Raw genomic sequence first — 26,384 nt, forward strand, 5'->3', positions numbered from 1 at the left:
ACCTTGAACTGAAAATCCCTGCCAGCCACCCTGAAACACAGAAACTTCCTGTGACTGGGCAAATGGGAACGTGGAAGTACGCATCTTGAAGGTCCAGGGTGGCCATGTGATCCCTTGCCGACAGAAGACGAAGTATTTCCTGAAGCGATAACTTCAGAAATGACAATTTCTTTAGATATTTGTTGAGGGAACGGAGATCTAGAATTGGACGCCATTCTCCAGATTTCCTGAGGAGCTGGAGGAGGGCCCTTTGGAGGGAAATTTAGAGGAAATGTTTTGAATTCTAGAGCATGGACTCTGGCTACAATGTCTAGGACCCACTTGTCCGAAGTTATTGAGGACCAGTTTGAATAAAATCTTGAGATTCTTCCTCCACCTTTTACATGGGACTGCAGCAGTAGTGGTGGCAGGTGAGGATACTCATTGTCTTTTGTTGGAATCCTTTCCGCGGTAGGAAGGTTTCTTCTTATTCTGGGAATAAGAGGTGTTGCGCTGGCCATATGACTGGTAACGTTGCGATTGGTAGCGCTGGTTCCCTTGATATGACCGGTAGGAAGATTGTTGACTAAAGCTTCCTCGATTAGAGGATGACCCACGTCCTCTCTCACCCCAAAAGGGCGGCTTACGAAACTGCAAGGTGCCAAGAGATCTGGCTGTTTCAGTGTCCTTTTTAATGGTTTGTAAGGCTTCTTCCACATGTGGGCCAAACAAAGAATCTCCGTTGAAAGGCATGTCCAGTATTTTAGCTTGTACCTCCTGGCGAAAAGAAGTAGCCTTTAACCAGCCTTGTCAACGTAGGACAGCAGCCCCCGCCAGCTGTCTGAAACCAGTGGACGCAACATCCACTGAAGAGTATATAATTTCTGCCGAGATCCGTTCTCCCTCTTGCAGTATCTTCAGAGCTTCAGATTTAGAAGGTTCCAGAAGCATGTTTATGTATAGTGAGATGTCAGACCACATTTGTCGTTCGTACCGACCCAGAATGGCTAGAGAATTGGCCGTATGGACTGTTGTCGCTGCCATAGTGGAGACTTGTTTCCCAATCGAGTCCAGCCGCCTGCCGTCTCTGTCAGGTGGGACTGTGATCGGAGAAGACGGATTTCTAGTCCGTCTTTGAGCAGCCTGCACGATCACGGAATCCACCTTTGAAGGTACTATAAGGCATGCTGGAGACTTGTCAGGCGCTTTATATTTCTTGTCCAGATGTGGCAAGACTGGAGGAATAGATGCAGGATTTGACATCACCTTTAGTCCCTCTTTTCATATAAAGTCTATAATGGGAATCGCCCTCACCTGTCTCCTTGGCTGGTCTTTAAAGTCATAGAGGAAGCTTTCTTCCTTCTTAGTTAACAAAGGGATTAGGAAACGTTGGGTTGCTCTTTCAATAAGGAGGTGAAAACCTCCAATGTCCACTGGAGGTGAATCTGCAGGAGCTGGAGGTGAAGGAGAAGGCGTTTGGATCTGATATTCACCCCACTCCGACAACAGAGATCTCTCATCTACCTCACCTTACTCCCTTTCTTCATCATCTGATGAGTGTGCTTCTGCAGAATGATGTGAAATCACTGGCAAAGGAGGTCGAGGAGACCAGAATTCTGATGTGGAAGCCTGCGCCACTGGTGTAGGAGGCACGGAATCCGCTGATTCAGATGGCGGGAAACAGCGGTAATAATCGTCCAGCATATGCTAAAGATTAGTTAATAAGGCTATAGGCATCTGAGCTGACGAAATATTAGCGGCATGCGACACCACCTGTTCAGGCAAAGGCTGATCATCCTGATCTTCTTCCTGGTATGTAACAAACAGCTCCGAAGGGCTTGTCGCTGTCCTAAGTCTATCATCCACATCAGAATCTTCCTCACTGTCTTCTGAATTCAACAATTTGTCAGGAACCTGTAGAGGTACCTTATGTGGAGAAATACGTAATGGAGATAAGGGTTCAAGCACAGAACCACGTCTTTGTAGCAAAGAAGGCTTTGTCGTAGACGGCGTCTAAGATAAGACCGTAGACGGTGACCAAACTTGTATTTCAGTACATGTAGATAATGTTAGCGTCGACGGGAGAGTCGTCGACGGCGAAGGAATAATTCCTGAAGGTGATAACGTCGACAAGGATGTGGCCGTCGACAAAGTTGTCTTCGACGACGAGGAGGGCTTCGTCGACGATGTGGTCTTAGTCGACGATTTGGCCGTCGACGATGTAGTTCTCGACGACGAGCTTGTCGGCGACGAGGATGAAGAGGTCTTCTTGATCTTGCTCGTCGATGGTGCGCCGACGATAGGAGTAGATGCAGTCCCTTTCGTCGACGATATGGGTTTCACCGAGGCGTAGACAAGCGTTGACGGGGAGGACGCCGACGACATAAGCATTTGAGGTTTAGGTGATGAAAACGTTAACGTCGATGTGGAAGTTGCGTCAACGGAAATCTTCGTCGACGAAGGGGTCGTCGATGGCGTCGTTGACGACGGGGTCTTCTTCTGAGGTAGAATCTTCTCAGAAGTTGGTTTTGGAGGCAAAATCTTGACTGATCTGCTCGGGGCGTGGAAGACAAAGGTTTGCTCTTGACTGGAGGAGTAGCCTTAGAAGTGGTAGGCCTCTCTGAACCCTTAGAGGGTTATTGTTTCCTAACAACCATAGCCCCAGGAGAAGATAAAACCTCCTCAGCAGCTCTCTTCCTAGAGGTCATAGATGACCCAGAGGCAATACTTCCTACCTCAGAGACTGGATTGTCCTGGTCTTTAAGCTTCTGTAGCCACAGAAGTAAGCAGCCCTCTCTATCCCTGAGGGTCTTTTGAGGGAAGGTCCTGCATATCTTGCAGTCCTTCACTTGATGATCCGGATACAGGCAGTAGATGCATTTCTTGCGGGGATCTTCTGAGAAAAGCCGGAGCTTACCACAAGATTCACAAGGCCTTAATAACGATTTCTTAGAGGAAGACATCCTAAAACAAGAAAATCCTGTAGAAATTTGAGAAGAACTGAGCAGAGCTCAGGGAGACTCTCTTTACATGACGTGCAGTAGAAAATCTGAGAGCCTGAGCCTCTGAAAAGAACATTCTGGTGGGTGCTGTCGCCTGATTGGCTGCAGTTTGGACTATACAAAATGACAATGATAGTCATTAGTGTGGAAGTTTTTTCTCTTGTAGCTTAGGGCTACTTTACTTCCTGGTTGGTTATTACCAAGGTTTTATGGTATTATGTGTGCATATTATTTCTTTTTTATATACCATGGGACTCCCACTCTGACGACGGGGAATGATTCAGGCATGTGAATCTACGAAAGACACCCCAGTACTGGAGAAGTTCACTTACATCCCTCACTCACGCCCATGATGTGAAAAAGACATTGCATTATCCAGTCAGCATATAAGCAGGTTGAATTTCTTCTCTCCTGCCCAGTGGCAGAAGCTACGCCATTAGGTTTTGTACTCTGTTATAAATGTAAATGCAGAAAGGCCAGCTCTTCCAGAAGCATACTCTCAAGTGGAGCAATTATGAGGAGTAAAGTACTGTTCCGCCCTCCAAGGAGAGGTGGTAAATCTTCTTAAGAATTTGATTTGATGTGGTCGTTCTGCAGAAGCTAAAACAACAACAGAACCGACAAGGCATGGCTGAAGTTACCTAGTTGACTAGGTACCCCAGCACTCCCTGAACTTCTGAAAACCCAACATTTGGAGAGAAAAAACAAAGAAATGCTTTTGTTACACCCAGCATCAGGTTGTCCCCAAAAGGTCTGGGGCCACTGTCCATTCAAGATGGGAACTGACCACACTTTCTGTTCCAATGGGTTGCAAAGGAACCTATGAGCGGGTTTCTCCCAGCCTTGAAGGATGGGATTCCTCAAAAATCGCCCACTTCTGAGAAAAGCATATATGGTTGTCTATTCTATGAGCCCTGTTGCTGTTGAGTCCCACAATGTGGGAGACCACAAGAATATACCAGATGGCAGCCATCCAGCAAAGCTTTGAGGTGTGAATTTCTGACATGTTCCTGATGTAGATGAGTACTGTGGTGTTATGTGTGTGGACAACACCATCCTGCACATGAGCAGAGGAGTGAAGGTCTCAAACAAATACATTTGCAGTCAGCTACAACATTTTTATGCAAAGTAATACATCATACTTATCGGACAAAGCAGTTATGGATAGTTCCCTACCGTGTTCCTCTCACTGTACTCAGAAGAGTTGGAGATGGGTCCAAGCTGCAGACAGACAGGAAGATGGGGAATCCTCCCAAAAGGTGAAAGTATGTCTGAAGGTCAACTGATTGCCACACAACAAGATGGAGTTACAGTGAGTGTTTGAGGAGCTTTGCTTAGGATATCATGGTTATTCAGCATGACTGCAGTCCAAGACTCTTTTGGAAGCACCACATTGTGACTACCTTAAAAAGTGATTCACTGTGTAGGAGATCGCAACTCCTTTCCCTATAGGAAGGAAGTCCCTTGCCATGCAGAGTCCAGAATTGCTGCTACAATCCTTCTGAATGGGACCAAGAACAATTTATGACGGATATATGATGTTACAACGCGGACTGTAACAACGCATACCGTTACAACGCATCTTTTACAACGCGGATACTGTTACAACTCATGTATTTACAACACATTTTTTTTACAACGCAGGTACCTTTACAACGCATACCATTACAACGTAAGTATTGGTAAGTATATATTAATATTAATATTATAATCGTAAATTAATTTTCTAAAATATAATTTAATTTAATTTAATTTAATTTCAATTTCAATAAAATAATTTAATTTAAAATTAATTTTACTTTATTTTTACCCTGTACCCCTGTACCCCAAAAACTCAAAACTGACCCTCAACCCCCAAAATAAATTAAAGTAATTTAATTTAATGTAATTCCAATTAATTAATTTAATTAAATATTTTAATAAATTAAAATTAATTTTACTTTATTTTTACCCTGTACCCCTGTACCCCAAAAACTCAAAACTGACCCTCAACCCCAACAATAATTTAATGTAATTAAATTTAATTTAATTTCAATTAATTAATTTAATTTAAAATTAATTTTAATTTATTTTTACCCTGTACCCCTGTACCCCAAAAACTAAAAACTGACCCTGAACCCTAAAAATACTCCTTTACCCAAAAACTAAAAACTGACCCTGAACCCTAAAAATACCCCTTTACCCAAAAACTAAAAACTGACCCTGAACCCTAAAAATACCCCTTTACCCAAAAACTAAAAACTGACCCTGAACCCTAAAAATACCCCTTTACCCAAAAACTGAAAACTGACCCTGAACCCTAAAAATACCCCTTTACCCAAAAACTAAAAACTGACCCTGAACCCTAAAAATACCCCTTTACCCAAAAACTGAAAACTGACCCTGAACCCTAAAAATACCCCTTTACCCAAAAACTAAAAACTGACCCTGAACCCTAAAAATACCCCTTTACCCAAAAACTGAAAACTGACCCTGAACCCTAAAAATACCCCTTTACCCAAAAACTAAAAACTGACCCTGAACCCTAAAAATACCCCTTTACCCAAAAACTAAAAACTGACCCTGAACCCTAAAAATACCCCTTTACCCAAAAACTAAAAACTGACCCTGAACCCTAAAAATACCCCTTTACCCAAAAACTAAAAACTGACCCTGAACCCTAAAAATACCCCTTTACCCAAAAACTGAAAACTGACCCTGAACCCTAAAAATACCCCTTTACCCAAAAACTAAAAACTGACCCTGAACCCTAAAAATACCCCTTTACCCAAAAACTGAAAACTGACCCTGAACCCTAAAAATACCCCTTTACCCAAAAACTAAAAACTGACCCTGAACCCTAAAAATACCCCTTTACCCAAAAACTGAAAACTGACCCTGAACCCTAAAAATACCCCTTTACCCAAAAACTAAAAACTGACCCTGAACCCTAAAAATACCCCTTTACCCAAAAACTGAAAACTGACCCTGAACCCTAAAAATACCCCTTTACCCAAAAACTAAAAACTGACCCTGAACCCTAAAAATACCCCTTTACCCAAAAACTAAAAACTGACCCTGAACCCTAAAAATACCCCTTTACCCAAAAACTAAAAACTGACCCTGAACCCTAAAAATACCCCTTTACCCAAAAACTAAAAACTGACCCTGAACCCTAAAAATACCCCTTTACCCAAAAACTGAAAACTGACCCTGAACCCTAAAAATACCCCTTTACCCAAAAACTAAAAACTGACCCTGAACCCTAAAAATACCCCTTTACCCAAAAACTGAAAACTGACCCTGAACCCTAAAAATACCCCTTTACCCAAAAACTAAAAACTGACCCTGAACCCTAAAAATACCCCTTTACCCAAAAACTGAAAACTGACCCTGAACCCTAAAAATACCCCTTTACCCTAAAACCCAAAACTGACCCTGAACCCTAAAAATACCCCTTTACCCAAAACATATAACATTTAAAATATAATTATATACTTACCAATACTTACGTTGTAATGGTATGCGTTGTAAAGGTACCTGCGTTGTAAAAAAATGCGTTGTAAAAACATAAGTTGCAACAGTATCTGCGTTGTAATAGATGCGTTGTAACAGTATCGCGTTGTAAAAAATGCGTTGTAACAGGTGCATACCATTTATGACAGTTCACTGAAAACAGAAGTGTCTTAAGCAACAGGGCTACACAGCGCTGTGAGACTTCATTTGAGACAGCTTTGGAGAAACAGCCATTTAGCAACATAGCAACTGACCTTCTAATGTCATTGAAAGGTTGTCACTGAGGCCAGGATTCTTGCAAAGACTAAATTGACACTAACCATGCTGGTTTCCCATGATAAACTAAAGACACTTTCTGTGTTCCTCCAGGACGGCTATACGGGAGTGGGCATCCTGATTTGGCAGAGCAGTTCTGGATCTCAACAGCGTCAAGAACCGGAGCAACATGAGCTACTGCAAACTGTCCAACTGATTTAAATCACAGAAATATAAGATGGAGCGGTACTCTTTTTTTTCCCTAAGAAGGGAATCATGGAAGCGCTATCCTTGCCATATCACTGCCCCATTTCGGGCAAAGGAAAACCTAGATTGCTCCTAATTGGAAAAACGTATCTATCTGCTGGATGGTGGTGCATGTGGCAGCTCTCCAGTAATGTCATTTTTAACTACAGAGAGGACCAGTGTCTCTTTAGTTATCTGGTTACAGTTGTTGTAGTGCAAGGAAAGCCTTACCTTCTACTCAACTGGAAAGAAGTGGGCCTCTTGAGATAGAGTCTATAAGAGCAGTTAGTCATCTAAGAAAGAGGGGGCCCCAGCTACGGTATGGGGTGGAAGACTACCAAGCCTGGAAAGACGGTAAGGCCTTCCCTTGCAGAGAAATAGGAGTTCTCTACGGTACCCCATCACTTGCATGGTATTCAACGATTTGGTCCTGATTACACCCATCCTGTACTGATTTAGAACCTCGAACATTGAGAGATTGAAAAATAACCTCTGGCTTTAGGTGTAAGGACTTGAACCAAGACTGCTGACACATGGCTAGACAAAAGTGGATGTCCATGACCAGTGTATCATTGAAGTCCCTGGATATCAGCAGCTTCTAATGAGTAGCCTTTTTGTCCAATCTAAGCATGACAAAAAGGCTTCCCAAACACAGTCTAAAGCAAGGAGGTTATAAACACAGTGCCTTGATGTGGCTGTGACAGCATTAGCATTCTCTTACCTCATTCATAGACTGCAGGATTGATACACTCTCTTCCCAGATGCGTTCAGACATTTGTTATTCTTTGCGAGGTAGGAGAGTGCAACTTTACTCTACAATAAAAATGCCATATTCACCACAGACTGATATTTTGGATTTCAGGACACAAAAACGGACCAAGTAACAGACCTGCATCTGCCTTTTCACGACCCTGAGGTTCTAAAGTGAGACTGGCTAGGTGGGAAAACTACTGAAGCGCTCAAGGCATAAATGCTTTCATTTATTGGACAAGGCCTCAAAAGAACAGTGCCTCCAAACAATTTGCCAAGACAAGGAAGCATCACTACATGGTTTCCTCATCCATCAGTTGACGGGCTGGCACTTGAAGTGCCTGTCAGGACAGGGTACAGGTGGCGAGGGCTTATTCTTCAAAGGTGCCATGGACTTGCCAACTGTCCTTGGAAGCTGCACTACAGATAGACAGAGATGCAGCACCTCTGTAGTCCACCACTAAGGGAGGGGCATGTTGCGGAGAACCTCTAGGGGTCTGTGCCCTGAGAGGAAAATGACTCTACAGGCTGTTCAGAGAAGACTGGTGCCAACTTTTACTCCTCCAGGATGAGGGCTGGAAAGGACGGTGTGAGAGCCACATACTCCTTGGTAGGTGATTATGTGGTGAGGGGACAACCAACAGAACTGGAGCTGTTGGGCATCAAAAGGTGTAACCCTGGCAGATGGTAAGCCTCCACAGTGCTTCTGCTCAGGTTTTATCATCTTCTGTTTGGTAGAGGGCTACATCCTGTGTTTTTTCGTGAACTGATGTATACCAAAAAGCGAGATGAACGGTATGCTTGAATTAATCTCAGCCTCTGGCAATTGCTTGGGCCTCATTCCATTCCATTGTTATTTTGCACAACATGGCACCTCAGTTTGGATCCAGCCATATGCATAGCAGTCTTGACCCTCCTCCAATGAGAACAGTAGTGCCTGAACTGCTATGGCAGATCCTCCCTGAACTGGACCACAAGCAACACAGGACTGGTTTTGCAGTAGGTAGGGCTCATCAGAAAGGTATGGCTTGGTTCTACAGACAGTACACACATGACCCAAGTCTTAGCATAAACATCCCACTTAGGGCAACACACCAATGCATACAAAAAGGAGATGGATGGAATGCTTGAAAAATCTCAGCAACTGGAAATTGCTGTGGTCGCTTCCCAGTCCACCGTTATTTTGCACCATGCCACCTCAATTTGGACCCAGCCATATGCAAATGAGTCTTTACCCTGCTCCTTTACATACATATGATTTCAGGCTTTTAAGAATACTTACCCTTCGTTCTTTTATTCTCATTTACAATGGTAACTTCCTAATCAAGCACTTAGTTCTGCTTTTGCAGAGTATTCTCCAGAGTCACCATTGTTCCTAGTTGGTCTCCTAATTATGAAACTTTCTACCACTTCAATGCGACCCAAATTACCAACCTTATACCAACATCTGAAGCAGTGGCCTTTCACCTTTTCCTTCAGAATTTAGATTTCCTTTCCACAGGGTAGAGGCTGTAAAATGCCAGGAAACTCCCAGACTCTAGCTGGTCAATTTCAAAACCTGCACTTTATTTCCCTCCATCAAACTTTAGAAATCGATCCCATTTTGTGAATCAACCATTTGTGGTACTACTGATAAATCTATTATCGGATTATTAATTACAGCTACTGAAAAATGTGGCTGCTAGGGCTGCCACTAATGTCTCCAAAAGAGAAAGTGTCACCTTTCCCTAGAAAAATACACTGGCTGGCATCTGCGGTAAAGATACAATTCAAAGTTCTAAACCTAGAAGATTAGGCAGTGTACAGGACCTTTTTTCTTGTGGAGGCTGTGGAAAACAGCGCAGGGTGGTGCTGTAGTAAAGTACATTTTTGCTTGAGATTTGAAAAAGTTAACATCTTTGTTAAGGCTTTGAATAATGTAAGAGTCTAGTGATCTTTAGTAAGGCTTTAGGTACTCTAATGAACTCCGCACCCTTGTTGTAGACTGAACCCTAATATGCCATGGTAAAAGAAAGAATGGTCTTTAAAAAGTTTGCAAGTTTATCTAAGAAACACTGGTGTCTCTAAAAATGCACTTGTGTAGGAGACCTTCTCAGATATGCCCTTAAAGCTTCACAGAGCAGGACAAAAGCACAATATATATATATATATATATATATATATATATATATATATATATATATATATATATATATATATATATATATATATATATATATATATATATATATATATATACATACATATACACACTTATTAGATAGTGTAATTTCTCAATTTAGGACACTTTTAGAGGTACCACTACTAACCAACAATACACGAATAAACTGACAATCGAATAATAGTAAATTTTTCAGAACCAATTCTCACCTACTATTTTGCAGTCCTCCCTCTGCAGGTACCGTGACATACATACATACATACATACATACACACATACACATACATACACACTAACACACACTTACACACTCATTAGATAGTGTAATGTCTAAATTTAGGACACTTTTAGAGGTAGCACTACTAACCAACAATACACAAATAAACTCACAATTGAATAAAAGTAAATTTTTCAGAACCAATTCTCACCTACTATTTTGCTGTCCTCCCTCTCCAGGTACCGTTTCCACATCTGATTGGCTCTCTCATCATCACTAATAAAAAAAAGAAAAACATACAGCATGAACAGAAAAAGTTTAATCATTCTGACAACAGATTTTCTACAGATTCCAGGTAGAGCAGCAGGTTATGCATTTGTTAAAAGTGGGTTTGGATTTATGGACATGGTCTGTTGCATCCATATCCTAGGTCTTTCTGGACAGCTAAGAACCAGGTGCACAAAAGTGATTACTGGCTAGAAAATTGGTTGAACAAGAGTGACCTTCAAGCATCATGTTTTATGAATGACGTTCAGTATAACCTGCAACATGTGGTCCATATAAACTCGAGGGAAGGAAAGCAGAGCTGCATGTTGGCATGGGTAAATCATGAATCAGAAGGATGACTTTGGGATTTCTTGGAGCACTTTCAGGCCCCTACAGTCAATGTGCAATCGTGGATATTGGTATGGGGTTCCAAATCTGGCAACTATCTGCAGTTAAGTCTACCAAAGAATAAGTTACTTATCTTCGGTAAAGCCTTATCGAGTAACGGCTCTAGCCGCAGAATACTTACCTTAGAACATTCCCCAGCGTCAGACTGCATCCGGAAATGTTTGAGCAATTCTCTTGCACACCGGCAGATCCATTGATAGGTTTGACGTTGTCTCCGGTGTAAGTGACGTGCAGGATGCCTAATAGGTGTCACTCCGGCACGCTGACCTTAGTTCTTGACCAGAACTACAGAGCCAAGCTGAGGAGGCATGACTAGTGTGCCAAAAGTGAGGTCCTGAAGGACCTCTTTTATATGGTAAGACAGTTCACAGAACAAGGAGGATGGGAGGGTCGGTAATGGAAAGTTCTTGTAATTCGCTGACACAAGGAAAATAGCCTTTATTGTTAGGAGGCAACTGTGCTTTGGCTTAAAAAGAAAACACATGAAAAAAGTTAGAATTCAAGTCCCATTGGGGCATAATGAAGGGCACAGAGGAAACATATGCCGCAAACGCTTAAGGAATCTAGTCACAACATGTGATTTGAACAGGGAAAGTTGGTCTGGCAACCGCAGAAAGGCTGAAATGGCGGAAAGATATCCCTTAACGTGCCTGAAGCAAAACCTTGCATGACAAGAGAGAATAAACAAGAGAACTTCAGACAAGGGTGCAGCTAAGAGGATCAACAGATTTGGTTGCACACTAAGCCACAAACTGGTCCAGTCTGCAGGTGTCAAGTGTTTTAGTGGAGGGGCGTCCGGCTGCTAGAATGACTTTACACACTTCGGAAGGAAGATCGGCACCCTTGCCCAATCCAGAGCTACTAGGATGACTTGGGCCCAGTCATTCTTGATCTTCTGGAGAACTCTGGTCAGGAGTGGTACTGGCGGAACGGCTTGTAGTTGTACTGAGCTTTGCTTGAGATGAAATGATACAGAATGGGGTGGTGATGAACAGAGTGTCTGAATTAAGCAGACCACTTTTCTGAATCGTTTTGTCCATCATAAGCGTGGAAGGGTATACTCAGATGCGAGTCCCTTGCTCATTGCACCATCAGGATTCAAGCAAGCCGGGCCGAAGACGACTGTAATGCCAGAAACCGGTCCCCGGAAGCTTGTTTCCTTCCCAGTATAAGAATTGACTTGGTAGTTTGGTCTGCCCTGTTCCCATGATGCACTGGGCCAGGGACAGACTAATTCGCATGTAGCCAGGTTCTGAGCTGGGATGGTGCAGTGAGCTAAAAAACGGTGATGGATCAAGCCCTGATCTGTTGACTGGGTATGAGTGTTCTGTTTAATTCAGATACTCTGTCCATCACCACCCCCTTTTCTGAATCGTTTTGTCCACCATAAGCGTGGAAGGGTATACTCAGATGTGAGTCCCTTGCTCATTGCACCATCAGGATTCAAGCAAGCCGGGCCGAAGACGGCTGTAATGCCAGAAACCGGTCCCCGGGAGCTTGTTTCCTTCCCAGTATAAGAATTGGCTTGGTAGTTTGGTCTGCCCTGTTCCCATGATGCACTGGGCCAGGGACAGACTAATTCGCATGTAGCCAGGTTCTGAGCTGGGATGGTCCAGTGAGCTAAAAAACGGTGATGGATCAAGCCCTGATCTGTTGACTGGGTATGAGTGTTCTGTTTAATTCAGATACTCTGTCCATCACCACCCCCTTTTCTGAATCGTTTTGTCCACCATAAGCGTGGAAGGGTATACTCAGATGTGAGTCCCTTGCTCATTGCACCATCAGGATTCAAGCAAGCCGGGGCGAAGACGGCTGTAATGCCAGAAACCGGTCCCCGGAAGCTTGTTTCCTTCCCAGTTTAAGAATTGGCTTGGTAGTTTGGTCTGCCCTGTTCCCATGATGCACTGGGCCAGGGACAGACTAATTTGCATGTAGCCAGGTTCTGAGCTGGGATGGTGCAGTGAGCTAAAAAACGGTGATGGATCAAGCCCTGATCTGTTGACTGGGTATGAGTGTTCTGTTTAATTCAGATACTCTGTCCACCACCACCCCCTTTTCTGAATCATTGAGATGAAATGAGTCACTGAAAGAGAGATGCCTGCAGAAAGGCTGACATTATGCGTTCTGGCAGGTGGTAATTACAACGAACCAACGCACTCCAAAATCTCAGAAGAGGCCTCACACCACCTCCGGATGAAGACACTATTCGTGATCCGCAAGGCATCAACGGCTGAATTTGTCTGCTCTGGCATACAGGGAGCCCTCCAGATGTTGTACCACCCAGTATATGTCCAGAAATTCTAGCTATGTCCAGAAATGCAGGGCCTCTTGACAAAGGGTCCACGACCCCACCCTGCCCTGCTTGTTGCAATACCACATGGTAGTGGTGTTTTCCGTGAACACCTGAACTAGCCGTCCCTTCATAGAAGGAAGAAAGGCTTCCAATGCTAATAGGATCACTTTCAGTTCCAACAGATTCACATGGAGATGAGAATCTGCCTGAGACCAGAGTCCCCTGATCTTCACCTCTCCCAGATGGCTGCCCCAACCCAGGATTGACACATCTGTCACCACTGTGAACTGTGGGTGGGGAAGGGAGAGGGGTCTGCTGCTGACCCAAATGTGGTCCGTGAGCCATCACTGCAGGTTTTTTGCAGTTCAATGTGAGGTCTGTACCAGGGCAGAGGGATTTCCCTGAGGCTGTGCCTACTGGGTCTACAAGTCCCACTGCAGAGCATGCACATGCCAATGGGCATCTTGTACCAACAGGATGTAAGAGGCGATAAGGCCCAGTAGCCTCAGAATCAGTCTCACTGAAATCCAGGAGAGAGGCCGAAATATAGGAATCATAGCCCGAATATCTTGGACTCGATGTTCTGGAGGGTAAGATCGAAACTGCACTGTATCCAGAACAGCTGAGATAAAGGAGATGGTCAGAGGGAGTTGGATGTGACTTGGGCATGTTGATAGTGAACCCCAACCAATGCAGGTGGTCCGCCATAGTTAGTGGTGGGAGATGACTACCTGGGATGAGCCAGCCTTCAACAGCCAATCATCAAGGTAGTGAGAAGACTGGGACCCCTGACCTCCGCAGTTGTGCTCCAACCGCCCCAATCACCTTGGTGAACATCCGAGGGGCATGGTAAGGCTAAAGGGAAGCACAGTGAACTGATAATGCTCCTGGCCCAACAAGAACTGCAGGTAACGTCTGTTGGCAGGCATAATGGGGTTCTGCAAATGTGCATCCTGCAAGTCGAATGCTGCCATCCAGTCTCCAGGGTCAAAGGCGGATAAGACCTGAGGCAGGGTGACCATCCCAAGTTTCTCCTTTTTCAAGAAATAAGTGAGAGTGCTAGGATAGGACGGAGGCCTGCATCCTTTTTGGGCACCACAATGTAGCGGGAATAGCAACCACAACCTACTTCTGATGCTAGCACCCTCTTGATGGCTCTTTTAGCCAGAGGGGCCAGTACTTCCTGTTACAAGAGTGCAAGGTGGTCCCCAATCAGCCGATTGGGGGGGTTGGGGTCTGTTGGAAAGGGAGGGCATAACCCCATTGGACAATCTGAAGCACCCGTTTGTCTAAAGTAATCTTCTGCCACGTAGGCAAATAGTGCCCCGATCCTGCAACCAACTGGATGCCCCTGCTGGACTGAGGGAATATTAACAAGGCTTTGATTGTGCAACTGCTGGGGAGGACGGGGGGAGGAGCGGAGGGGTGGGCTGGCATACTTCTGGCCCCATAATGTTTGTAGGAGATGCATCCGCAGATGATAACCCCCACTGTATCCGCAGAATGCAGCTGTTTTGGGGCCAAGGTGAGCCCCAACCATCTGGCAGAGGGCTGACTGTCCTTGGATCTTTCCAAGGCCGAATCCACCTTCTCACAAAAGAGGTGGTCCCATTCCCCGAAAAGCCAGTATTCCTCAACCAGGTGTCATGTTGGAGTACCACCGTCAAAGCAGTGGCTCTGCCCAGTGAGTTGGATTTATCCAGCCAGCATCTGAGCTGGACTTTGCTGCATCTCTTCCATCAGCAATAGCTTGGGAGAGAATGGTCCAGGCCTCAGCCAGAACCATAAGCAGCACTTGTGCAACCTTATGCCACACAGTATGGAATAAAGTCTCAATAAGCACAAGGTATTCACAGACTCCAGTGTCAGGCTGGCGAAAGAGAGAATCCTCTTACTGAAGTTATTCAGCCTCTTGGATACCCTAGCTGGTGGTGTGGGAGAGTAACTTTGGGTCACCAGGAGCGGGGCAATGGCACCGAGCAATGGTCCTCTACACAGGACTGCCTGTGCAGGGCTTGGCCCAGACCCTCAGCAGGACACCAGAGAGGACTTCATTAAAAGGTAGTACAGGTCCTCAAGAAGATATCCCAGGATGAAGCACCTCAGTCAAGACATCTACTGTGGGCAGCGTTAGGTGCAGGACCTCAGCCGCCCTTCGGACCACCATCCCAAAAGAATCACCTTCCTCCTTAGCCACTGTCGGACAAGAGAGGAGTCCAGTGTCTGCTGAGGTGAACAGAGCCCTGGCATCAGCCAGGTCCTCGTACCAATTGTCATCGACCATGGACTCTGGTAGGGGGTCAAAGTAGCCATAGGGATCCTCCGATCCCCTACAATCATGTACCTCACCAGGTACTTCAGGGAAACAGGGCTCCATCTCCAATTCAGGCCGTGTGGGCCTAGTCAGCATAAGAACCGATGTTGTGCAGAACCTGTCCAGCTCCGTATCTGAGTCTGGAAACACAATGGGTCCGGTGGTGCTGAAAAGTGTGTCAAAGCAGTGGTCCCCAGAGGAGCTTGCAAAGCCACGGTCTGGGCCAATCCGGATCCACAAACCATTTCTGAAGAGTCGACTAATACAGAGAGTGCACCCGCAGGCGGAGACTCAGTCGAAGACCCTCCAAAACCCATGAGGCCCAAGGGTGCTTCAGAGAGGTTTGGCTGGCCAAAAATGAGGCTCATATCCTCATAAAACTCTCAGAGTTGGGCGGGGTCGCTCCGGTTCTGGGAAGTGCGGACCGGAACGGTGTTTGGCGTTGCCTGCACAGGAACAACCTGAGACAACGGCCCGGATTTGGGGCATTGTTCTCTCGTGTCATCCAAAGAATGAGAGTGATGCAGAGAAGTCTAAAAGCAAGTTGACGTCTTGGACTTCTTCCTTTGAGACTTTCCTGAAGAAGTCCAGGACTGTGATGAGGACTGACTCCGGGAGCCGTCTCAAGACCTGCCATATGTACAGCCCCTGGAGCAGCACAGAGACGTATGGCGTAAAGCCAGGTGCTTCATGGCCCGCTCACGATGGCCTTCGGGTTCATGTTCCTGCACTCCGCACATGACCCAGAGTCGTGGTCCCTCTCTAGGCACCACAAACCCACCAAGTGGTTTTCTGTCACTGAAATCTGTCGATGACAGGCTCAACAAGGCTTGAACCCTGGGTTTCTTCAGGGACATCCTTGAAAAAAGTGTGAGAAGGCGGCACACTAGACATTGACAAACTGTCTAAAAAAAGTCCGGCAAAAAGTGACTGAGGGGAGCTCTTCTAGATCAACGCTGATGATGCAGAAAAAAAGGAACTGAGGTCAGCGTGCTATGGTGCCACCTAAATAGGCACCACACGCGTCACTTCTGGAGCGGATGATGCCAACAACGCCAAGCATAGCTAAATGCTGCCATTTTTCGGCACCCAAGGGAATTTCTCTAAAATTTCCAGACCCAATTTGACATCTGGGGAATATTTTAAAATAAGAAATCTGTGGCTAGATGTCACTATTAGATTAGACTTGTCTACATCTATGTTAGGATCTTTGTTAGGAATTATAAAAAGCTAGTCTTTAATTGACCTATTTAATTGACCTATTATGACTACAACCATTCTCCACAGCAATATCACTCTGTAGTTCAGCTTCATCTTTTCACACGTACTTCAGGTTTATTGATTAAACATGGTCACCTTTTTTTAATAGGATAACAGATAAACATCTTGTAAGAACGTTCATTTCTTGTCTCAGCTGATAAATGATAAAAGCGTACTTATTCAGCCGGCATATTTCAAAAGGTAAAACTGTACAGCCACTGGGGCTTCCAAAAGGAAATATTTCCTTAGACAGGAAGTAGGCCTTGCGGCACGCAGAGACGCACACGCCTTCAAGGCTTTTAGCATCCATGTACCACACAGATACACAATCAGTTGTCTCCATTGCAGTGAAAGGCGATGGTGCACTCAGGGCACCCAGAAAGAAGGGTTTGGCAAGTGCCCCAAAGAGGCAATGACATCAGCATAACCAATGCAGACCAGTTTGTCCTGGCAACCCCAAGTTGATGGCTTCCAAGACAAGGGTCGCAGAGCTCTGGGATTAGAACACAATGCTGGTCGACCTACATAAGCAGGGACGCACTGAGCACCCAGAGAGGTTGATGTCAAAGGGACACTCCTATAAGTGACTGGCTGCATGTGTGTTTTGAAGCGGTTGCTTTCATTTTTTGGAGCTATTTTGCAAAGCTTGGAGGACTTAAATGGGTGTGTTTGGGTTTTGGAGGTTTGAGTGGTGCTTGTGTGTTGAGGCTGTGGTGTCTCTATGGGGCTCTCTGATGCCTTCTGACAGCTTCGGGAGGGAAGGGGGTCGGTTATGTGGCCACCTACTGTGTCCAGGCAACGAGTGGACTGGGATTGATAGCCATTGAGGCCTTCGCCTCCGGGTGATATTCCAATGTAAAATCAGTTAATTCAAAGTGCAGCAGGCAAGTACACTGTGCAACTGGAAGAAGAAAGATCACAATTATGTTTCCTTTTAGAGACATGGTTGCCTTCCTAAAGTAGGAGCCAATATCTACCCAAGTTCCCAAGTATAATGGATCAGGGAAGAGAAGCTTTTAAAGAACTTTCAACATGCAAGTCAGTAGCACAAAGGCCAGAGAAGAAATGTAAACACTCCTCAAAAGACTCACCATATATTCAAGAAAATGTACCGGCAGGCACTATTATTGCTGCCACGGACAGAAAGAGGGCAAACGTCCCAACAGCATCCAGACCAACTTCGGATAAAGAAAGTAAACTGTTACTATGTGTCACTGTTTACTCCAAAAGTAACTCATGGTATGGCTGCTGTGCCAGCTCTGTGCGTCCACTTCTCCCCAATTATGTAACACCTTACCGTAACTACCTCTGAACTATTTGACCACATTCCTACCATATATTGTATTTTATTTTTATAAAGTGTCACTATGTATTTTTATTTACTCCACATGTATCTCGTTATTGCTGCTGTGATATCTCTGTAAAGCGCTCTAATACCTTCGGGTCTAGTCCGCGCTATATAAAACTCGATAAATAATACATTCAAAATGCACTGCACGTACAATTAAAGTTCATTTGAAAGTCTTTATCTTTTCATGAACCAATCTTTAATGCCATGATTATGTGGATTTTCTAGAGTTGAAAATGTACTTGGGATAACAGCAATCAAACTCTTGTTTTCTCTGTCTGTTTGTGGGCTTGTTTTATGGTCTAGTGGGGCAGGTTTCACTGTTGATTCTCCGAATCTTGCAACAAACATTGCCTGCACGATGCCGTCTCCCATGCCTTGTGAAGTACAAAGCACGTTTTTTTTTACATTTCTTTATTGGCATTTAGTCAAAAAGCACCTCCAGTTGTACATAACGTTACGTGGACAGACATATAAATCCCATCCTGCATACATTAAGAATGTCCTGGAAGCAGCATCTACCATTGTATGGAAGGTGACAGGCACAGGGGGAAATAGGACCGACAGTAAGCACCCTGTTCCATAGGAGTAGCCAATATGTACATCATAAACAAAAGGCTAAACAATGACTGTTGACCCCTTCTGGCAGTCGCTGGCAGCTAAGTGGAGTGGTAGGAGTACACTGCCAACCCTAACACAACGTGTGTTTACAAGTTCAAAACTGCCCTATTTTCAGATTTTCACGTGGGACGCTTTCATTTTGCTATTAGATTAGGTATTGGGAGCAATTTAATTTCTATACCCTGGCCTGTTTTTTCCTGCTCCAATCGGTCCCTGTGAAAGATGTGGCGTTATGTCCAGAGCTACTAAGCAATTGAATGTTGAAGAACAACGATGTCACGTCAAAGGCTCTCCAAAATTACACATGTCAAAAAAATACGGGTTAAGTGATTCGCTTTGTGGATGTTTGTGAACAATGCTGTCACGCTTTCACCAGGCACACACACCACCAGCGGTCAGTGCATGCTTCCACCATGCACACATACCACCAGCCGTCAGTGCACGGTTACAGACACACACACCACCAGCTGTCAGTGCATGCTTTGCCACCAGGCACACCCACCACCAGCCGTCAGTGCACGCTTTCACCAGGCATACACACCACTGGCCGTCAGTGCACGCTTTCACCGGGCACAAACACCACCAGCCGACAGTGCACGCTTTCACAGAGCACAAACACCACCAGCCATCAGTGCACGCTTTCACCAGGCACACACACACACCACCAGCCGTCAGAGCATGCTTTCACCAGGCACAGACACAATCAGTCGTCAGTCCATGCTTTCACCAGGCACAAACACCACCAGCCGTCAGTGCACGCTTTCCCAGGCACAAACACCACCAGCCGTCAGTGCACGCTTTCCCAGGCACAAACACCACCAGCCGACAGTGCACGCTTTCACCAGGCACACACACACACCACCAGCCGTCAGAGCATGCTTTCACCAGGCACACATACACCACCAGCCGTCGGTGCACGCTTTCACCAGGCACACACACACCACCAACCGTCAGTGCACGCTTTCACCAGACACACACACACCACCAGTCGTCAGTGCACGCTTTCAACAGGCACACACCACCAGCCATCAGTGCACGCTTTCACCAGGCACATACAACACGAGCCATCAGTGCACGCTTCCACCAGGCACACACACACACCACCAGCCATCAGTGCACGCTTCCACCATGAACACACACCACCTGCCGCCAGTGCAGGTATCAGCGCTTTAAATCAGCATGCTGATAACAAGCAAGTCTAGCACTCTATATTACTGCCAACTTTGCTTAGCATAAGCAACAGCTAACCATTCACAAACAATGTTTATATACCAATTGCAAATAAAAAAAAAATTATGCAAAGCATTGTCATTTACAATGCCAATAACTCAAACTTTAATGCTGCGAGACCTATTGCATTGTAAATGCTTGTTATTTATGTCAACATTTATTTATTAAGTTTGAGTAAGCCAAGAAGGAAAAGGAGCACAATTGCTTTTAACCCAGAACTAGTAAAATGTTCCACTTTCACAGGGCTGCAATGATGGCGTCATACAAACTTCTCACCACCAACACCTAACAACCCAAAGCCGAATAACCCCACATTTCAGGACCATAAGCTCACAAATGCTCACCATCTCAATGCACGAAGTGACTGTGCCGGTTCTTGCAACTATCAAGCTAGTAAGAGTAGGCAATCCCAAATGCTAACGAAACAAAATAAACGAGGTGGAAGAATCCACCTGCTCAAACCCGCCATCTTCTACTCCTCCAAGCACCATCAAAAATTAAAAGAATACAAAAAGTATCCTAGTCTAATGGATTGCAAAAAGGAGTGCAATTGATCCAGCCAGCAAACCTTTAAAGGCAAGATTTTGTTTTGGTACTTTAGCTAGATAAAGGCCCATGCCTCGAGGCTTGGTTCCCGACTATGGTAAGATGTGACTGGAAGGGCCCTCATGACTGTGGTGAAAAAATTATGGCTAGTCTGTAATTTCGACAATTATGCTCCCCTAAAAATCCAAATTTCTTGTAAATGAAAACCTATGGCACCTTGGTTTTCAGATGCACTTAAGGTGGGAACATCTCTATGCAAAGGGTTAGAACGAAGATGGAGAATGTCTTATGAGGCAGCAGGCCACTAAGGTGGCCTCCATCTGTTTTGCCACTCTGAGATGGCTCCAAAACATTTTGTGGATGCTGCCCCCTTCTACTCAAAGAACTGTAGTCCAGGCGTTGGTGGTATCTCGCCTGGACTATGGAAATGTTCTCTATCTCGGAGCTGACTCTTCAACTATTAATAAATTGCAAGTTGTACAAAACGCGGCTGCTCGACTTCTCCGCAACGTTCCGAGGAGAACATCGGCCTCACATGCACTACGTGACTTGCATTGGCTCAGGATCCCAAGCTGTGTCAAGTTTAAAGCCATGTGTCATCTTTTAAAAATTAGACAAGGCTCGGCTCCAAAATATCTACAGAGCCTAGTACAACCGTATAGGCCAAGCCGCACTTTGAGATCTTCAACGAATGGTGACTTCACTATTCCAAGATTTAAACTTGTAAAGATGGGTGGTCGGTCCTTTTCCTACCTTGGTCCAAAATTTTGGAATGCCTTACCCACGGTTTTAAAATCTGAAACAAATTTGTTTTGTTTCCGCAAAGGACTCAAAACTCTGTTTTTCAATCAATGAGATGTCGTTATCAGCTAGCTTCAGTATGCCTATCCTTTTTCCTTCTTGAGTCTGTCCCTGGCGCCGGGAAACACACTGCGGGTAGCTGTTGCGCGTTACAAATTTATATAAATCAATAAAATGATAACGAGGCTAAAGCAACCTACCAGGCCACACTGAGAAGCTATCATACCATCATGGTAAAGCTAAAACATCTTAATTGCTTCCTCCATTTCTGAGGCAGCTAATAAACCCTGTGAGCAGTTTAAAAAGGGGAATTCGTTCCTCTCTCCCAAAGAAAAGGAAAATGTTCTCTCTCCCTCATTGAACTTATGTCAAGATATTTCAGATTTCTTTTTTTTTATCCAACAGATTTATGAGCAATTCACTGGACAGGTCCCTCCTGGTCGTGGGGCTTCATTTCTTAGTCAGGCCCTCCTCTCACCAGGTTTGACCTTATCTCCAAAGAAGACTCAGCTAGCAACTTGCAATTTGTAAATTTGTTTTCCTTCTGGATTTGCCCTCTTGCCATTATTAATCTTGCCACATCTGTGGTTAACCCCGTCCTCAGCAATTTGATGAATAATTCGCTTGAATTGGCATTGGTTCCTGAAAGTTGGAGGGAAGCACTATTGCTCCCTTTGCTAAAAAAGTCTGCCGACCCAAAAGTCCTAAGCAACTTTAGACCGATTCTCTTCTCCCCAGAGTTGCTAATCGTTTGGAGAAAAGGGTCAACAGGCAGATATAACACATCCAAGAGTCTCACTGCCTTCTAAAAGACTCTCAATGGGGCTTTTGTGCAGGTTACAGCACTGAGTCTGCCCTACTCAGGTATCAGATTTCAGTAAGGAAAATCTGGACCGGAGCTCCCCAGTTATGGTCATGTTTTTGGATCTGGCCTCAGCATTTGAGGCTGTTTCCCATGCTACCCTGTAAAGACAGACTCGAGAGGATTGGAATCAGACCAGGTTCAAATCCTTCTTGAAAGATTGCTTTCAAGCAGTCTTCCTACCACCTTTCACTTCCTCATCCAAGCCGCTTGTGTGGCGTGCCTCAGGGTTCTGCGCTCAGCCCCCCTCTTTTAATATCTACAGTGAGCAATTGGCTAAACTTGTTGAGACCTTGGGGGTGCGGGTGGTCTCCTATGTGGATAACACCCGACTTCTACTGGTTTTTCATAATAATGCACCAGCAACCCCGAGTTCTTTCAAGCTCTGCTTGAAGGCAGTGGTGGAATGGATGAAGGAAAACTGCCTTAAGCTCATTTCAGAAAAAACAGAGATTCTGTTCCTTGGCACCAAGTCCTCCCCGGAGTCTAGTAAATGGTGAACGTCTGAATTGGGTGCCCCTGGCACTGGTGGCTAGGCACATTGGGGTAAAATGTGATTCCAACCTCACGTTTGAGACAAGAATCCACCACTTGCTTTGATACCCTTAGGTCTCTAAGAAGGATGCTTAGCATTATTTCAGAGACTTTTTGGAAAACGATTGTCCATGCCTTGGTTACACCTAAATTAGATTATGCCAACAGTCTATAGTTGGGTCTGCCGGCTTTCCGAACTCAACAGCTCCAAACAATTTGGAATTCCGACGCACCCTAATCTTGAAGAACCCTCTGTGTTATCCGGTGTCCCATCATCTTCACTGACTTCCTGTCATTAACAGGATCCAATTGAAGGCACTCACCTTTGCCTTTAGAGACTCTACTCATAAAGGTCCTCTCTACCTTAGGAGAAGATTTAAGCCCTACTTCCAATATAGATCTCTCAGATCTAATAATCTCAAGCTGTTCCAAGTTCCCCACATTCACAAAGTTAGAAGAGGCGGGAGATCTTTTACTTATCTTGCCTCTAATTTGTGGAATGCATTTCCGCTTACCAAGCGGTGTAGTCCTTCTAAATCTGTTTTCAGACATGCTTTTTGACTCTTGTCTAGTGGGCATCTACAATTTTAATGGTGAGAATTACATTGATTATTTCTCACTGGGGTTTCTTTGTTTACTATTACACAAGTGATCATCACTGTTTGTGGTTCTCGAGAAGGAGAACAAGCACTGGTTCTGCTTGCTTTTCTTTTCTTCTTTCTCTTTTTCTCGTTCACTAAAGAGAGGGAGTTACCGATGATGATAAGTGGGTAAACTGGTAATTACTAGCTAGTAACCCCGTTGGCGGTTCTACCGTGAGGTACTCTCTCTCTTCCCACATTTTTCATTGGATGAAAGGTGGGGAGTATGGATGGTAGTAGTTGGAGTTCATACACAGAAGGGAATTGAGAAACATATTGAAAACCCTGGTTTTTGTCACGTTTAATGGGAATAAGTGTCTACAAGTTGAGGCCCTGTTTTGTTTATAGTGGGCATCTAGGCCTGTGCTTTTTTTAGGTTTTCTGTCTCTAGTGCTCGCCGCTAGCATTGGGACGCCTCTTGGGAGCCAACTGAGCTCTTTACAAGTATCATGAATTGAATATTTCCATATTTAAATATATACTGATGCAGCCGAAAATAAAAAGTAACAAAAATCTTATGACATTTTAATAATGTTTCTAGCTTCTGCATGCATGGTTTCCTGCTACCGTCATTGCAGGTCAGTTTCATTCATACTTTAATTATTTTACTCGCCCAGGATATGGCCCTGGACCTGCCCCGTTTCATAAGGGCAGGATTCCTTTATATAGGGATGCGAAGAACTTATTCTTGACTGGGGAAATGCCGAAGGTTTTACCAACTTGCCCTTCAAACCGGTTTGTTTTCTAAAATATTGCATTAGTCAGGAGCACAATAAAAGCTGTTACAGAAGATGTTTATAGCACCTATGCGTCCAGCTGTTTCAGTTATACTACAGTGGAAACTGCTTACTATACAGTAATGCTTGGCATTCAAAATGTAAAAAAATGATATCAGCTCTAGGTAAGTATGTGTGTGTGTTAACCTTTGGCACAACAATGGCATGCAGGGACTAATCAGCTGTTGGAGCCCGTTTGTACCCATTACATTGCTTATGCCTTTTTACTAACAAGCATTTGAGTTTGTAATGTACTCGAATTTAAGGATGGTTTCACAGGTTCTCCCTAAATAATACTTAGGAACAGCGGTGCTGCAGGGGGATGATGAGCGAAGGCGGCTGGCCCCGCGCTCCTGACGCCCCTCCACTTGGGTGATCCTGGTGTTTGGAGGCTGCATTTGTGCAGGGTCTGACCCTTACTGGAAGCTCCCCTCAGAGGAGACGCTGCCTGCTGCCAGTGGTTCCCCTGGCCCTGATGGCGTTGCCGGAGTGCCTTGCTGTCCCTGGGGGGATGTGAAGAACTGTGGGGGTTCGAGTGCCGGCATTGTAGCCCACTGGATGCAGGGGGTGACCTGGCTGCCTTCCTCTCCTGCAGTGCGTTCCCTGCCTCGTGGAGCCTCTACTTGGAGTGCTGGTGGCCCCCTGCCCTCTCTACTATCACTGCAGGTGGGCAATGCGACCATTCCTTGTCTCCCTGGAGGACCTCGGATCCTGTAGAAGTAGATGATGCTGAGGTGAATACCAGAAAGTCTCATTTTTAGTTCAGCCCTCGGCCAGCTAGCGGGTGGTGGGAGAGCGCCCACAACACCTGTGACCATAGACTCTGGGTGCCCCCTACCTGTGGAATTTGTGATTGCTGCTGGGACCTTTGAAGTGGGGCTAACTGCCTGCTGCCAGGTGCACAGGGGTTGCTGTGCAGATTAACAGTTCCTACCTGACGTGGTTGGAAGGCCTGGCTCCCCTGCTCCTTGTGGGTCAATGTCGTCTGGGACCCTCTGTTGCACCTTGGCGGCGTGGGTGTAGAGAATAAATCTTACATGGACTCTGTGATGCGGCAAGATACTATTGAGCACTCTCTTCAGTAGTGTGGTGCGGGACACAAAAAAATCAGACATAGGATCTTGAAGGTCTCTGACTGGCACTTCTTCCGACTCTCCTTCGCATCCAGCCACCAAATCGCTGAAGTCACGGCCCCAGTTTCATTGGTGTGCTCTACAGGGCACAATAAAGCTGGCCTTTATGTGCCTGTATAGTGGGTGGGTAAAACGCCAACAAGACAAACATTATGGGTAAAGACAAGGCTGCACGCTTACACGCGAAGAATGCTATTACACAGTACATCACACTACGACAACCTACACAGAGGTTAACAAGGCAATCGGATACTACAGAAACGGGGGACACTGGGGAGAGAACCTCAGAGTCCTCCAGGGCAGACTTCCTGCTGGCTATCCACGGATCCAGAATGGCCTTGGAACATCAGATTGAAGCCACCTCCATAGATGTTAATTTACTGAGAGATGATTTAAGTAACGTCTCCGATAAGATAACCAAAGCTGAAACTAACAGAGGCTCTGCAGGGGAGGTCACAACCATGAAGTGTCAGGTGGCCAAAATAACAACTACAGTTCTAGATTGGGACGGAAGAGCAGAACATGCGGAGGGCTGTTCCCGCGGCAGCAACATTCTTGTGTTGGAGTTTCCTGAGAAAGCGGCGAGCTCGTCTACAGAGCGTTTCTTGGAGGACTGGATCAGATTGTCCCCAAAACCGGGAGTCCTTTACGACATCTTTGTCATCCAGCGGGCCACAGGGCCTTGGTTCCGCCGCCGTGTCACGGGCCCCGCCTAGGGCCATCACAGCTAAGGTGCTCATTTACCGAGATAGGATTGCATTTTGAGAGCCGTTCGAAAGGAATAGGCTACTTACCAGTATGCATCTGTTCTTGGCATGTAGGGCTGCTGACATTCATATCTGTGCATAGATCGCCGCCTAGTGTTGGGTCCGGATGATTGCACCTTGTTGTCCTGGAAGAGTCTTCGAAGTATCACGAGATAGGTGACTGCCTCTATGCACAGATATGAATTCAGCAGCCCACATGCCTCGAACACCAGAATTCCCTCGATTCGAGAACTAACATAGCTATCTTTCTGGATTACACGGAACTGGTTTAGGTGTAAGTCTATCATAGCCGCCAAACAGAAATTAAGAATGCTAGGAATGAGTTATAAGTTATTGTATCCAGCCAAGTTCAAAGTCTTGCACAAAGATAAAGCCCACTTTTTTTATAGACCTGAAGATGTTTGGGGCTGGATTGAGAATAGAGACACAGCTACTACCTTGCTTGGTAGCCCCAACCATCGCCCCAACCATCGCCAGA

At 45.3% G+C, this 26,384-nt stretch overlaps 1 protein-coding gene across 2 annotated transcripts in view; it reads right to left on the minus strand.

Moving 5' to 3' along the window:
• USP21 (ubiquitin specific peptidase 21) overlaps window positions 1–26,384 on the minus strand; it is a 558,274-nt gene that overhangs the window by 227,289 nt on the left and 304,601 nt on the right. For both annotated transcript variants that reach the window (XM_086945031.1, XM_086945032.1), the window contains exon 9: window positions 10,317–10,381. In XM_086945031.1, coding sequence (XP_086801157.1) covers window positions 10,317–10,381 — 65 coding nt within the window. The remainder of the gene's footprint in view (window positions 1–10,316; window positions 10,382–26,384) is intronic.

This window comes from Lissotriton vulgaris, chromosome 12 (assembly GCF_964263255.1).
Source record: "Lissotriton vulgaris chromosome 12, aLisVul1.2, whole genome shotgun sequence".
Classification (NCBI taxonomy): Eukaryota; Metazoa; Chordata; class Amphibia; order Caudata; family Salamandridae; genus Lissotriton; species Lissotriton vulgaris.